At 39.9% G+C, this 15,457-nt stretch overlaps 1 protein-coding gene across 1 annotated transcript; it reads left to right on the top strand.

Annotated features, from left to right (window-relative positions):
• The first annotated feature begins 3,886 nt into the window (after positions 1–3,886).
• On the top strand, positions 3,887–8,803 carry LOC139998557 (ranBP2-like and GRIP domain-containing protein 4). The gene is made up of 5 exons (XM_072032333.1): positions 3,887–3,956; positions 4,473–4,584; positions 5,561–5,713; positions 6,597–6,654; positions 7,811–8,803. The coding sequence occupies exons 3-5, from the start codon at positions 5,582–5,584 to the stop codon at positions 7,915–7,917; spliced, it is 297 nt and encodes a 98-aa protein (XP_071888434.1). The 5' UTR covers positions 3,887–3,956; positions 4,473–4,584; positions 5,561–5,581; the 3' UTR covers positions 7,918–8,803.
• The last annotated feature ends 6,654 nt before the right edge of the window (positions 8,804–15,457 follow it).

Here is a 15,457-nt window from a genome sequence, read left to right as displayed (position 1 = left end):
TAGTCCAAACATTTGCTCAAGGCAGGTCTACCTTCAAAGCTGCCCCAACAGCAAAAGTCATACCCAGCCAAGTTTTGAGTATCTCCAAGGGAGATCTCACAAGCCTCTGTAGGCAATATGTCACAGTGTTCAATCACCCTCCAGGTGTTGGTGGTTTGTTTTTTTTTTCTGTATTCTTATTATTGCAGTCCTGTCTCCAGTGGTGGGTTGCCCAAATTCACACTGCTCCCTCGGGAGTTGTCTTCAGAGTGGACTATCATTGAAATAATACCCATGGAGTTTGTCATCAAGGGCATTATGAAAAGCAGTGCAAAACAGGGAGGGAGCTAGCAATTAGACAATTAACCTGGACAATTGCCGGTCTAGTGTTGAAGCTGACTTCCTGGCCTGTCAGCATTATAAATATTTCACCTAGCTGGACATGCTTTCTTTAAAGAGGCTGAGTTTATTATTGTTGTTTGAACCGTGACCCCTACTAGGTCTCTCAAAGAAGGCTGTGGGCCTGGGATTTCGGAATGGATGCCTCAGCTTTGCCCCCTTCTTACTGCATGGGATCAATCATGCACGAGGAAGAGAGATTCCTTTTGAAGCTCCTGCTTAGAATAACAGTAGGGAGCGCTTCAGAAAGCCCAATGGATGTAGCTGTAGGGGGAAGGAGCTGAGCCTAAAGCCTTCCTGCCTCCAGCAGCGGCAAATCCTGAGCTCAGTTCCCACCAAGGTATCAAAACATGTAATGAGCCAAGCTGAGTGTGGTCTGGTTGGAAGGTTAGCAATGAATATGGTCAACTGCTGTCCTGCCGGGCGGGCTACCCTCCTGGTGCTGCAACCAGTGGGGACAACACGGTGCCAATTCCACAGAGATGCTGACCAGCGTCAAGGCGCTTGACCTGGTCTGCATGAAGGCAATTTCACATCACGAAAAGCAAAGATTTCCTCCAGTGACTCCCGAGCCAGCTCTCAGGTTCTCCTCTGCACCAGCGCTAAGACTTTTAATCCTCAGCCTGGCAGGTGTTGACAAACTTTGTAATCCTCGTCATTTAAAAAGAAGAGGGGAAAAAAATGTTGTTTCTTCTTATGGAATTAAAGCCAATGTGTAAAGAAATCCCCATTAATAGGGCAAATAATAAAACAGAGGGTTAACTCCGGCAGGGTGTCAGGTGGCTGCTGCTTACAGAAACAAGGTGGATACTTTATTATTATTTTTTTTTTTTTATAAAGGCGGGAGGAGTTGTGGAGATGTGGGTAGTGCTTAGGTCCAGCAGGAAACTTGTGCATGTCAGTGGGACGCTAGAGACTGAGGAGGGGATGAATTTTTAACGCAGCCTGTCCACAGAGATATCACACCATTTGGGGACAGCCCAGTGGCCTCCATTTGACCAAAGTGCCTGGAACTTGCAGAAAAGCGAGAGGGGCACACCTCCAGCAAGCCGCGGGGCAACCGCCTTACGGCTTACAAAATTAAATCAATCAATCCAAAAGAATAAGTTACAGCTCGTGTCTCAAACTCTGCAGCCTGCGCGTCTTCAGGGCTGCTCCCAGCTACTTTCTGAGGGACCCTTTGCAAACTCAGTTCCTAAAGCCCTGTCAGGGAGCCCCAGCGGCCGCCCCGCGCATGCGTCACAGCCTCGCCCCTCCCCTCCCCGCACTGTGGCAACGGCTCCTGCGCATTCAGCGGGGGCGTGCGCAGTGTGCGCAGTGTGCGTAGCGCGCTGCGTGCGCGGCGTTCCTAGGGCGCGGCCGGTGCCCCGCCTGGAGCTGTTTGTTTGTGCCGCTGCGGCGGCGCGGCGCGGCACGGGAGCGGAGCGGAGCGGAGCGGAGCCCGGCCGGGCTCGGCGCTGCTGCGGTCGCCATGTTGAGGCGCAGCAAGGCCGAGGTGGAGCGCTGTGTCGCCTCCGTGCAGGCCTCTGCGGCTTCTCGGAGAGAGGTGAGCGAGGCCTCGCCGCTTCCCTTGGCCGGCGGGGGGGGAGGCGGAGGGGGTCCCGGTGGGGTCCCGGTGGGGTCCCGGGTGGGGTGGAGGGCTAGGGGGATGGCCGGCGTCGTGAGGGGAGGGTTGGGGCTGCCCCTGCCCCTGCCCCTGCCCCGCGGCGCCTCACGGACAGGAGGGGTTTTATAGCAGGGCTTTCCTCGGGGCCGGAGCGAGGGAGAGGTACTTTCCTTCACAAACGAAGCACCGCGCCGCCTTCAAGTTTCAGTGTCCTTTCCGTGCGGCGCCGTGGAGGTTTCTGGCCGGCCGCTCGCTGAAGCGACAGCGCCGAGCGAGGGGGGCTGGGGGCGCACAGCTCCGCTCCCTGTCAGCCAGCGGGCCCGGGGGTGACAAACGCCACCCGTGCCCATTTTAGCTGGGAAACGCTCAGCCGCCTGATGCGATTCAGCGGGCCCTAATCCTGAAAGATCCCGGCCTGCCGCTCGGAGTTGCTTTGAAGCGGCGTGAATGTGCCCGAGCTAAGCGTGATCCGGTAGGGACTGCGTGCAGGGGCTGTGCCTTTGGTTGGTGCCTTTCCCAGCAGCAGCAGCAGCAGCAAAGCTGTCCTGTGACTTTGTGGGTTCGACTTGGGCACTGTTTGGGCTAGACAGCGTCAAGTGCATCGCCGCCAGGTGCACAGATACGTTCCCACAGTGTTGATACTCCCCGGTGGCCTCGACACAAAATATTTCCTCTCCTCTTCTTGTGCTCAAGGCCACCGGACGCGTTTAGTTTTGACTTTCGAGCGATGCTTACAGCTGACTGTGTAGCACAGTCCACCGAGGGAATAGTTACTGGTTTCCTTGTTGTGTTGATTTCGGAGGGAAGGGTCTGCCAAGGCTGCAAGCGTTTCTTTTGAGGTTGCTTTTCATCCCTGTCCGCAAGGTGTCAAGCGTGAGTCCGCTCTGGCGTGTCAGTGATACCTGAAAAGATGGACCGAAAACGCGGAGGCCTGTTTTCATTTAAATTCACTTAAAGTTTTACATAGATCACTTGGGGGTGGGGGAGGGGTGGGGAGTAGCAATTTGAGTGTATTTCGAATGCAGACCGTTGATTCATGTTTTGCGTCGTTGGGCCTAACTACCTCCAGTAGTTTGGAGTTCACAGACAAAACCTGCTTTTTGATCTGATGTTGGGAGCTCGGATTTTAAATACATATTTAAAAATAGCTTCTACCTTGAAGTTTTTGCTTGTGACTTTGTAGTTCTCTAGCTCTTTCCTTTGACTCATTTCCTCCTGCCCATGCTTCTCCCATCTTGCCCTCTTGCTTGCTCAGTTTTCTGTTTTGCTTTTTCTCGCTTTCGTTTCCTTGTTTTATTCCTCCTTAAATACCTTTCATCTTTCATCCCCAGAACAAGTGTGTTCAAGCTATCTCAGACTGATGACATCAGAAATAAATTACTGTATTGATGCATTTTGTATATAAACTGAGAGTAGGTGGGATTTCTTAGGTGGGAAGAAAACATTTTACCTATCTTGAAACAGTTGTGAGTGATATGTACTAGACCAGGACTAAGTACCATCTTTTTTGTTTACTCTGTCAGATTTTAGGGGTTCTTTTTGCAACATTGTTACATTGGGGGAAAAAAACAGGCTGTACTTTAAATGTAGCAGACTCTCTTCTTCTACTTCTTCTACACTCTTCAGTAAGAAGTGGTTGTGAAATGTCACAAGTATTAAGGCTTGTTGCTTGCTTCACCAGTAACCTCAATTTCACGTTTGTAGCCTTGGCCAGTTACAGGAAAAGCATTGTTTTCCAAATCCCACATCTTTCAGAAACAAAACTTTGGGTATGAGGAGCGGACTGGAGCTGATAACTAGTTATCAAATTCAGTCTCTCAAAAAGTATCAGAAGGGTCTTCCTATGCAATTACTTTGAAAGTGTTGTACATCTAAAATGTGCTTGTTGTGTGTTTTCCGTTCAGAAATAGTTGAAAGGATTCCAGTTCGCTAAGCTGTATTTTGAAATAAAGGAATATGAACTTGCTAAAAGGTAATACGCGTTGCTGTATTCTGCTATTCTGTTCTCTAAAGTACTTTAGAAAAGCTAAGTGAATATGAAGTAGACTGGAGAAATCAAGATCACTATCATGCTGCTTTACAGTAGCAGTAGATGTGGGTATCAAGTGCTGTTTAAATCTTTATAAAACAGCAACTTAGATAATTAGTTACGTGATATTGAAAAACTTGCTGTTTGAAATGGCTTTTATTCCATTGTATTATGAAGCAATTACAGTTACAGTTTCTTTCTCTCTTTTTTTTTTTTTTTTTTTTTTTTTTTTTTTAATAAATACCAATACTTGGTGGCAAATAAGTAGCGTCTGTACATGTAAAAATAATGTTCTGTACTTTAAGGTCCAGACCAGGTATCTGGAACCAACCATGACTGCATTTCCTGTATCACATGTTAAATTCCTGCCCCGCTTCCGTGGACACTGGGGGGGGGCGGGGGAGGACAGAGGGACTCGTATTATTGAGGAATATTGATCCTTTTTTTCCTGCTCCATAGGTATATATTTACATACCTCAGTGTGCAAAAGAGAGATGCGAGAGCACACAGATTTCTTGGACAAATTTATGAAGCTGAGGACAACATAGAAGAAGCTTTTGGATGTTACAGGGTAAGTACTCCACCGACCTCCGATGTCCTGCTTTAATCCATTGTAAAGGGACTTTTAAAATCATTCTGTTCTGGACTTTTCTTAAATGCATAGAAGAAAACATGTTTGTGGAAAAAGTGTAATATGTATGCTTTCTGTTGCCAAAGGTGTATATGACATACTGCAGAGGGGATTCTTCATTTGATGTGTTTTGCTTCATCAGTATTTTTTTTTAAGATGATTCTTTTGTGACCTAGACTGGGTCTTTGTGCTAGCTGCTACTAAATTCTTTCCATATCTTACATTGCCCTTTGGATTAGGGAATTTGACAGCAGTGACAGATTCTTAGCAAGGGCTCAGGTGACAGCAGTAATCTAGTTGCTACTGGAAGACTAGACCTAGGGTGTTTTCTAGTTGTTCGTATTTATTGCTTTTTTGGGGGGTTTTGTTTGGGGGGGTGTGAGATGGGGCAGGGCGAACATAATTGACATTTATTTGTATGATTGCCCAATGAAAAATTCACCATCAGAATGCCTTTGTTCAGGTTTTGGGGAGGGAGAGGATGTGCTCAAAAGTTTTGCTGCCAATACATCCCAGCTTGTCGTAGGGTGTGACTTAATTATATATTTCTTCAAAAATGTCTATATGGAGTTAGACTAAAGGTACGTAAGAGTCCAGCTGCCTGCGTATAGCTGGTGGTGGGGGCAGAGTAGCTGGCTTCTGCGTTTTTTCCCTTGGAAATTCTTTCTTTTCTGAATTTTTGCTCTTTTGAGTTGCAGCAGATGTATCTGGGTGCTGTAGACTAGTGATGCATTTAGCAACTGAGGTCTTTCTTAACTCATTCAAAAAGTATTTACTAATAGATCTGTCTAATTTGAATACCTGTGTCTTTTCAATGACTGTTATAATTTTCTTTCCCATTCTGTGTGGATTGCAAGATCAAGTTACCTTTTTTTTCCTGCCTTTTTTTCCGGTGTGCGTGCATGGGGAAAACTAGCGTTCTGTGGAGTTGAACCCAATGCAGAAAGATCTAGTACTGAAGATAGCGGAGTTACTGTGCAATAATGCCGTCACTGATGAAAGAGCAAAATACTGGGTTGAAAAATCTGCTAAGTTGTTTCCTGGAAGCCCTGCTGTTTACAAGTTGAAGGTAAATGCCAATTTCCAACCTCTGTTCTGTGACGTTCAGAAGCTTCTAGCGTCTGACTGGAGGAGCACTTTTCCCGTGTCATCTTCTGTAAAACTTCCTGGCTAAATTATTTTAGAATCTTGAGTATTAAATCTAATGGAATTAATATTCTTTAGATGTAATTCTTCTAGAATTTATTCTATTTTTCTAGATTTCCTATTCTTCTATTTAAAGAAATGTTAATTTCTCTGCCATTTGACACTTCGGTCTAGCTTTCAAGAAAACTGCAACTGCAGGCTTTCGTACACTTGTCAAGGTTTCAGGGTTGACAGTCTTCAAAAATGCAGGAAAATCATGTTAGTAGTCACATCCAAGAAGTTAAGACTAGGTAGGCAGTTCTCTATTTATTGTGTGACTGGCAGGAAGGTATCAGGCCTGAGAACTCAGACTTCCTTGCCCTCTATGCTGCTTGTTTGTTTTCTAAATTTGGATTAAATAGAGCAGAAAGTAAGGAATGCTCTAACTCTCGATTGCTGCGTAAAAGCCTTCAGTCGCACAGTCTGACTTTTGCACAGGTATTAGTTTTGTGTAACACAGCAGCAATGACACTTAGTCTTAAGATGTTTGTTTTAGACAGGCTATTCTGTGGCAGGGTATGCTGCCTTTGAACCAAATGGTTTCACAAGCTGAACATGCCATCCATAAGAGACAAATTCTGATTTTTTTTCCCTATTTTAAATGTTTGAGTGTTTCATTAAGCTTCGTAATAACTGGAAGCTTTTCAGCTTTAATAGTTTAAGTAATGTAGTTTGTGTGGTGGAGGCAAGAGTTGTCTGTTAATGTAGTTGTTGAAAAGGCCCACATGCAAGATGAAATATTAATGCGTTGCCTTCATGTTCAATAGGAGCAGTTGCTGGATTGTAAAGCACCATCGCTAGCGGAACTTCATAAATATGATGTTGGTAAGAGGCGTTACTCTCTGAAACTCAGCATAAACATGACTGTCTGTACCAGAGGTTCTTCTAGAAATACTTCGTATTGCAGTAAGAAGACAGATAGCAACACTGAACAGCTAGTATGGCCCTAATCACTCCAAAAGAGGAGTGAATATGTAAGGAGTTCCAATTTATGCTGTAACATGTTGCTGAGAAGCAGTATTGTTATGCTTGGTTCTTAAGAATCTGTCACATACTTCCCTACTTCTATCCTTTCTGTGTTCTCTAGTCTGTTCTGATCCATTTTCATTTGCTGCTGCCTGTTTAGCTCTTTGTGTTTGGACATCGGTAAGCGTCAATGGGAAGGCAGGTCTGTCTTCCTATGTGACCTATGAATATAGGCTCCGAATATGTTTCTAACCATCTAAGAATGAATTCAGCTCTGTAATAATGGCAGTGTCGGACTAATACTGGTTTGGAACAATGGGCAGTAATGTTTGTGTTATCGTCATTTGTGCCAAAGATGTACACTTGGGTCTTCAAGACAGAACAAGGGAGGACCAGGAATGACAAAAAGGAATTTGCATTGGGGCTATATGGGTGCTCACGCTCATTGCTAATGTAGTCGGTTAGGTAGGACTAAATATTCGAGCAAGAGGCGTATCTATTAGTATTTTTAGAGTCGAGTGTGAGGCAGCCTTTATCAGAAATGAAAGTGCTCAGGTTCCCTAAATGGTGGACTGGCTTCTCTTTATTCTAAACTAAATTCTTAACAGAGAAACTGTGACTATTGTACATCAACTCTCATTGTATACAACTAAATTCCTCTTAATTTACTCAGTAGCAATTTGTTAAATTGCAGTTCTGAAGTGTTTCACTCAACGGGAAATAGGAGAGGTCCGGGTCTATTCAGCAGTTAATCACTTTCCTGAAGCCATAACAAAAAGGAAACTTTGGCTACCTCATGTTTCAGTCCGTGCATAGATTGATTCAAACAAGTCATGGAACAAAACTTTGAGCATTTCTCCGTAATTCTTTAGGAGATTACTTTTTCATTTCAATATGTCTTGCTTTATGCTGGTCGCTGTAAACGCTTAAAATACACTTTCGCTGTTTTGGATAAGCAGTCTTTATTTATTTAAGACTATATTTTTAATGTAAAGTGTGTTCTTTTTCTCCACAGATAACACCTTACCATCCCATTTAGGTAAAAGTCAGAGTAATAGCGAACTGCAAGTCGCCCGTCAGAATCTCCAGGTAGGAACTGTAATGGCCTCAGACATTTTGTAATGATCAGTAATGTTACAAAGATTCTCACTTTTGACAGAGAATTCAGAAATTACTAACTATATCACTGTCATCATCCACCTCTTCCCCTAAATTAGTTCACTGACTTGGTAATGACATGGGTAGTGGTTAGATCAGAGATTTGCTCTGCTGAAGGGAGTTTGAACACAGTGCTATTATTCCAAGAGTTGTGTCTTGTGATGCGGTGTTGGCATGGAGAGAAACACCTGCAAGCACTGCTTTTCCTGACAGCACCTGAAACTATGCTCTTCACTCTGGGCATTCAAGAGCACTTGCCCTCTTGACTTGATCTTCTGTGAAGACCATCCCTTCTGCCTTTACTTTTCTGCTGCTGGTGACTCCCAATAGTTTATCCACCAGCAGGCTTGGGCCACTAACTAAAGAGCTCCCAAACCTGCATTGGTTTTATTCTGTAACAGCTTCTGTGCTTCTGCTAGATTTCCTGCTGGGACTGTCTTTTGCACCATCCAAGATCAAAAGAATTGTGCGTATCTTTTTTCTCACCACTTTCCTAGAGGTGCTTTCCACTAACTGAAGAAACAATACAGCAATCTAGTGTTTAGGGCACTGGACTCTTTTGTCTTACAGATAATAGCATTATCCAAAACTTCTGGAAACAAAATCCTACTTTTAATTGTCTATGCTGTTACTTGAACAGCCATGCAGAGTTGAATTCTGCATTTTGGAAGGCCAAGCAGTCCTGCCGCAAATCCAATTGAATGTAGATGGCCATTAGGATACTTCTAATTAGTCAGCTATTGTGTAACACTATAATTAAAAACAAAACCTAAGCATATCTGCAGAGGAAAGAATTCTAGTTCACTATAAATCGGTAATTTCATGTGTTTCAAAGGCGTTTCAACATTTTTTTTCCTTGGTATAGAGGGAGCATTCAGCACAGGAGAAATATGCACTGGAACTTGAGAGACGAGAACGTGCTCTAGTTGAGCGAGAAAAATTGCTTCACAGATGTGAAGCAGCTTTCGCTGCAATAAAAGATGCTGATGAAGACATTTAGGCAGTACTTGGAACTATGAAAAAAGTACAATAACTTACTTAGTGATTCTTATTGCTCCCCATACATTTTAACTTGCTTGTAGTTTTCTTAAGCCATCATATGTTTGCTGGATATAATGCTTATTTCTTTAAAGTGTTTGAAACCCCCAAATGAAAGATTTAGCATAAAAAGTGCCAAACTGTTGTTAGTGAGTTTGGTGTGGTTTCCAGTTCAGAATGGTGCAATGAATTGTGGGATGTGTAGGTACAGATTACTGTTGAAATTTGGGAAAACTAGATTAAAATGAAGCAGTTAACCACTGGGTTAGAGAGGTCAGTAAGACTGGTGCTTCCAGTATTTGCAGGTCTTCGGAACAGACTAGACAAACATTTGGCAGGAATGAAGTGATGCACTTTATTATGATACAGATGGTACCCGATTTGATAATGGAATTGGATGGTTTAGACATCCTGGCACCACCTACAACAGCCCTGTGGTCTGTGAAATTATTGCCAAATCCCTGAAGAACTGTGAAATTATTGTCAAAACCCCAAATATGCAAGCCTTATAAAGCATTGTGTAATGTGGTTTGGAGAAATTGAGAATATTAATTCTTTTTTATTTCCTCTCAAAACCTTTCACTTATAATTCTGCTGTCCCTGACTGTTTTGAAAGTTTATGGTCAATTTCAAGCCACCTTGCTCCTGTTCCATCCCAAGCTGGGCAAGCTTTTCCTAGGCTTGGTTAACTCTAAAGGTTTGGCCTTTTCAATGGAAGTAATTGAGCACTCCGTTTGGAGCCGATCTGTAGCATTTTCTTTGTTGATGAGATCATTTCTATATTTACCGCTTAAGTCCTTTTTGCAGCATGATAACAGTCTGAGAGTGACGCTTAAGAAAATGTAGTGGATGGTTGAATTCCTAGTGCAGAAGACAACACTTCTGAACAAAAAGCTATTTTCACATAGAAGATTCTCACGGTTTCTGAGAAATGGAATGTTATTTTCTGAAAACATTTGTTTTATACTCGGCTTCAAAGCCTCAGTGTTGTTTTTTTTTTTCAGAATCTGCTGGAAAATATTTAATTATATTTCAAATTTCCAGTGAAGGGGAAAAAAGACACATTCCTTGGTTTCTTTTTCAAGGCACGCAGGTTTTTGACTGTTACAAGTAATTGTCACTTCAATTTTCCTTTGTTGCAGTTTCTTTTGTCTGTTTTTGCTTATATTTTAATGGTATGTACTGGTATTAAATTATATTGTGGACTAATAATAACAACAAATATTAAAAGATTACTATCTTGAGTTTCACAATTATTTTTTTCCAATTCGATGAAATGTAGCACGTATTGGATACATTCCTGGACATTGCAGGACAGGTGTTTAAGTACAGGTGAACTAAAGCGTCTTAACTATCAGCAGTGAATAGTTAGAATATTTGAAAGATTCAAAAAAGGGAGAATTGGGCATATTTGAGGTTAAAATGGATGCTAAAAAAAAAAAATGAGCTAAGTGTAAACAAAAGCTTTGACATTTGTTTTCATTCACAATTCTTTCCCACACCTGACTTAACTGAGGAATGTACAAGAGGATCAATGAGAAGATCTAGGTATTTTCTGGAAAAAAAAAAAAAAGATCCATAGGCTGTACACCATGGCTCCCATTTTCTTTATATTTCTTCTTAATATGTGGTGTGGATGTTGCTTTCTTCACTACTGGTGGTATGTGCAGATTGGACCATGAAGAATTACAAATTTGATCTTTGAAAGTTTGTCCTGTTTTTTAACACTGAAATGGAACTTAGTTGGGAATTATTTCTAAAAAGACTCTCTTGTTAATCACGTTTTAAAATTTGATATTTCTCTAGCAGCATGAGACAAAAATGAGCCAACTGAGAGAAACCTTGAGAAAAATGACTGATGAAAATAACGAACTGAGGTCATCGCTTAACTCTCTGAGGGAAAATAACGAATTGCTAAAAACCCAGGCAAGATTAATTATTTCCTGTTACTAGCTTTACGAGTTACAGTCAAGTAGTCAAGCAGTACAGTCAAGTTTATAAGTAGCTTTGCAAGTTACAGTCAACAATTTTAAATGTTTGAACAAGTTGTTTGCAAAATTGCTGATTTTGTTTCTTTAAGACAAGAATTGTGTGAATGGTTGTAAATACTTTCTGCTTCGTTTTCTAGTACATGAAATTTAGTCTCTCAGAGCTTTTGCAGTATTAAAGACTTTAGAGTTAGTTATTTTTGAAAGTGTTAATTAAAGGAGTATTTTCTCTGTTCTTAAAGGCACGCTGAGACAGTGGTTCACAAGAATACAAAGTTAAAGTTTTCTTCTCACTTGACTTAAATCTGACCTAAATGCTGACAAGCAAATTGCTGCCTAAACTCTTTTGACCGTTGCTCCTTCAGTGAATTGCAGTTCTGATGGTCTTGAGTATGATTAAAATCATCTGCTTCCTAGTCTCAGTAAAATCTTTCTTTCTCTTTCTCTTTTGTGCAAACTGAAGTATTCATAGAGGACTTACATGATGATCAGGATGCTTGTTGTATCCATAGAGTATGCTACTTATATTTAAATGGCGGTTATAGTTTGCCCCATATTGTTTTCTCACAGGTCATGCTCAGTAACAGTGTTATTTTCTGAAAACATTTGTTTTATACTCAGCTTCAAAGCCTCAGTGTTGGTTTTTTTTTCAGAATCTGCTGGAAAATATTTAATTATATTACAGATTTCCAGTGAAGGGGAAAAAAGACACATTCCTTGGTTTCTTTTTCAAGGCACGCAGGTTTTTGACTGTTACAAGTAATTGTCGCTTCAATTTTCCTTTGTTGCAGTTTCTTTTGTCTGTTTTTGCTTATATTTTAATGGTATGTACTGGTATTAAATTATATTGTGGACTAATAATAACAACAAATATTAAAAGATTACTATCTTGAGTTTCACAATTATTTTTTTCCAATTCGATGAAATGTAGCACGTATTGGATACATTCCTGGACATTGCAGGACAGGTGTTTAAGTACAGGTGAACTAAAGCGTCTTAACTATCAGCAGTGAATAGTTAGAATATTTGAAAGATTCAAAAAAGGGAGAATTGGGCATATTTGTGGTTAAAATGGATGCTAAAAAAAAAAAAGAGCTAAGTGTAAACAAAAGCTTTGACATTTGTTTTCATTCACAATTCTTTCCCACACCTGACTTAACTGAGGAATGTACAAGAGGATCAATGAGAAGATCTAGGTATTTTCTGGAAAAAAAAAAAAAAAAAGATCCATAGGCTGTACACCATGGCTCCCATTTTCTTTATATTTCTTCTTAATATGTGGTGTGGATGTTGCTTTCTTCACTACTGGTGGTATGTGCAGATTGGACCATGAAGAATTACAAATTTGATCTTTGAAAGTTTGTCCTGTTTTTTAACACTGAAATGGAACTTAGTTGGGAATTATTTCTAAAAAGACTCTCTTGTTAATCACGTTTTAAAATTTGATATTTCTCTAGCAGCATGAGACAAAAATGAGCCAACTGAGAGAAACCTTGAGAAAAATGACTGATGAAAATAAGCAGCATGAGACAAAAATGAGCCAACTGAGAGAAACCTTGAGAAAAATGACTGATGAAAATAACGAACTGAGGTCATCGCTTAACTCTCTGAGGGAAAATAACGAATTGCTAAAAACCCAGGCAAGATTAATTATTTCCTGTTACTAGCTTTACGAGTTACAGTCAAGTAGTCAAGCAGTACAGTCAAGTTTATAAGTAGCTTTGCAAGTTACAGTCAACAATTTTAAATGTTTGAACAAGTTGTTTGCAAAATTGCTGATTTTGTTTCTTTAAGACAAGAATTGTGTGAATGGTTGTAAATACTTTCTGCTTCGTTTTCTAGTACATGAAATTTAGTCTCTCAGAGCTTTTGCAGTATTAAAGACTTTAGAGTTAGTTATTTTTGAAAGTGTTAATTAAAGGAGTATTTTCTCTGTTCTTAAAGGCACGCTGAGACAGTGGTTCACAAGAATACAAAGTTAAAGTTTTCTTCTCACTTGACTTAAATCTGACCTAAATGCTGACAAGCAAATTGCTGCCTAAACTCTTTTGACCGTTGCTCCTTCAGTGAATTGCAGTTCTGATGCTCTTGAGTATGATTAAAATCATCTGCTTCCTAGTCTCAGTAAAATCTTTCTTTCTCTTTCTCTTTTGTGCAAACTGAAGTATTCATAGAGGACTTACATGATGATCAGGATGCTTGTTGTATCCATAGAGTATGCTACTTATATTTAAATGGCGGTTATAGTTTGCCCCATATTGTTTTCTCACAGGTCATGCTCAGTAACAGTGTTATTTTCTGAAAACATTTGTTTTATACTCAGCTTCAAAGCCTCAGTGTTGTTTTTTTTTTCAGAATCTGCTGGAAAATATTTAATTATATTTCAAATTTCCAGTGAAGGGGAAAATAGACACATTCCTTGGTTTCTTTTTCAAGGCACGCAGGTTTTTGACTGTTACAAGTAATTGTCGCTTCAATTTTCCTTTGTTGCAGTTTCTTTTGTCTGTTTTTGCTTATATTTTAATGGTATGTACTGGTATTAAATTATATTGTGGACTAATAATAACAACAAATATTAAAAGATTACTATCTTGAGTTTCACAATTATTTTTTTCCAATTCGATGAAATGTAGCACGTATTGGATACATTCCTGGACATTGCAGGACAGGTGTTTAAGTACAGGTGAACTAAAGCGTCTTAACTATCAGCAGTGAATAGTTAGAATATTTGAAAGATTCAAAAAAGGGAGAATTGGGCATATTTGTGGTTAAAATGGATGCTAAAAAAAAAAAAGAGCTAAGTGTAAACAAAAGCTTTGACATTTGTTTTCATTCACAATTCTTTCCCACACCTGACTTAACTGAGGAATGTACAAGAGGATCAATGAGAAGATCTAGGTATTTTCTGGAAAAAAAAAAAAAGATCCATAGGCTGTACACCATGGCTCCCATTTTCTTTATATTTCTTCTTAATATGTGGTGTGGATGTTGCTTTCTTCACTACTGGTGGTATGTGCAGATTGGACCATGAAGAATTACAAATTTGATCTTTGAAAGTTTGTCCTGTTTTTTAACACTGAAATGGAACTTAGTTGGGAATTATTTCTAAAAAGACTCTCTTGTTAATCACGTTTTAAAATTTGATGTTTCTCTAGCAGCATGAGACAAAAATGAGCCAACTGAGAGAAACCTTGAGAAAAATGACTGATGAAAATAACGAACTGAGGTCATCGCTTAACTCTCTGAGGGAAAATAACGAATTGCTAAAAACCCAGGCAAGATTAATTATTTCCTGTTACTAGCTTTACGAGTTACAGTCAAGTAGTCAAGCAGTACAGTCAAGTTTATAAGTAGCTTTGCAAGTTACAGTCAACAATTTTAAATGTTTGAACAAGTTGTTTGCAAAATTGCTGATTTTGTTTCTTTAAGACAAGAATTGTGTGAATGGTTGTAAATACTTTCTGCTTCGTTTTCTAGTACATGAAATTTAGTCTCTCAGAGCTTTTGCAGTATTAAAGACTTTAGAGTTAGTTATTTTTGAAAGTGTTAATTAAAGGAGTATTTTCTCTGTTCTTAAAGGCACGCTGAGACAGTGGTTCACAAGAATACAAAGTTAAAGTTTTCTTCTCACTTGACTTAAATCTGACCTAAGTGCTGACAAGCAAATTGCTGCCTAAACTCTTTTGACCGTTGCTCCTTCAGTGAATTGCAGTTCTGATGGACTTGAGTATGATTAAAATCATCTGCTTCCTAGTCTCAGTAAAATCTTTCTTTCTCTTTCTCTTTTGTGCAAACTGAAGTATTCATAGAGGACTTACATGATGATCAGGATGCTTGTTGTATCCATAGAGTATGCTACTTATATTTAAATGGCGGTTATAGTTTGCCCCATATTGTTTTCTCACAGGTCATGCTCAGTAACAGTGTTATTTTCTGAAAACATTTGTTTTATACTCAGCTTCAAAGCCTCAGTGTTGTTTTTTTTTTCAGAATCTGCTGGAAAATATTTAATTATATTTCAAATTTCCAGTGAAGGGGAAAATAGACACATTCCTTGGTTTCTTTTTCAAGGCACGCAGGTTTTTGACTGTTACAAGTAATTGTCGCTTCAATTTTCCTTTGTTGCAGTTTCTTTTGTCTGTTTTTGCTTATATTTTAATGGTATGTACTGGTATTAAATTATATTGTGGACTAATAATAACAACAAATATTAAAAGATTACTATCTTGAGTTTCACAATTATTTTTTTCCAATTCGATGAAATGTAGCACGTATTGGATACATTCCTGGACATTGCAGGACAGGTGTTTAAGTACAGGTGAACTAAAGCGTCTTAACTATCAGCAGTGAATAGTTAGAATATTTGAAAGATTCAAAAAAGGGAGAATTGGGCATATTTGTGGTTAAAATGGATGCTAAAAAAAAAAAAGAGCTAAGTGTAAACAAAAGCTTTGACATTTGTTTTCATTCACAATTCT

The sequence above is a fragment of the Anas platyrhynchos genome, chromosome 38 (genome assembly GCF_047663525.1).
Source record: "Anas platyrhynchos isolate ZD024472 breed Pekin duck chromosome 38, IASCAAS_PekinDuck_T2T, whole genome shotgun sequence".
Lineage (NCBI taxonomy): Eukaryota > Metazoa > Chordata > Aves > Anseriformes > Anatidae > Anas > Anas platyrhynchos.
Note: the sequence above shows the minus strand (reverse complement) of the source record. Positions and strands in the feature narration are given on the sequence as shown.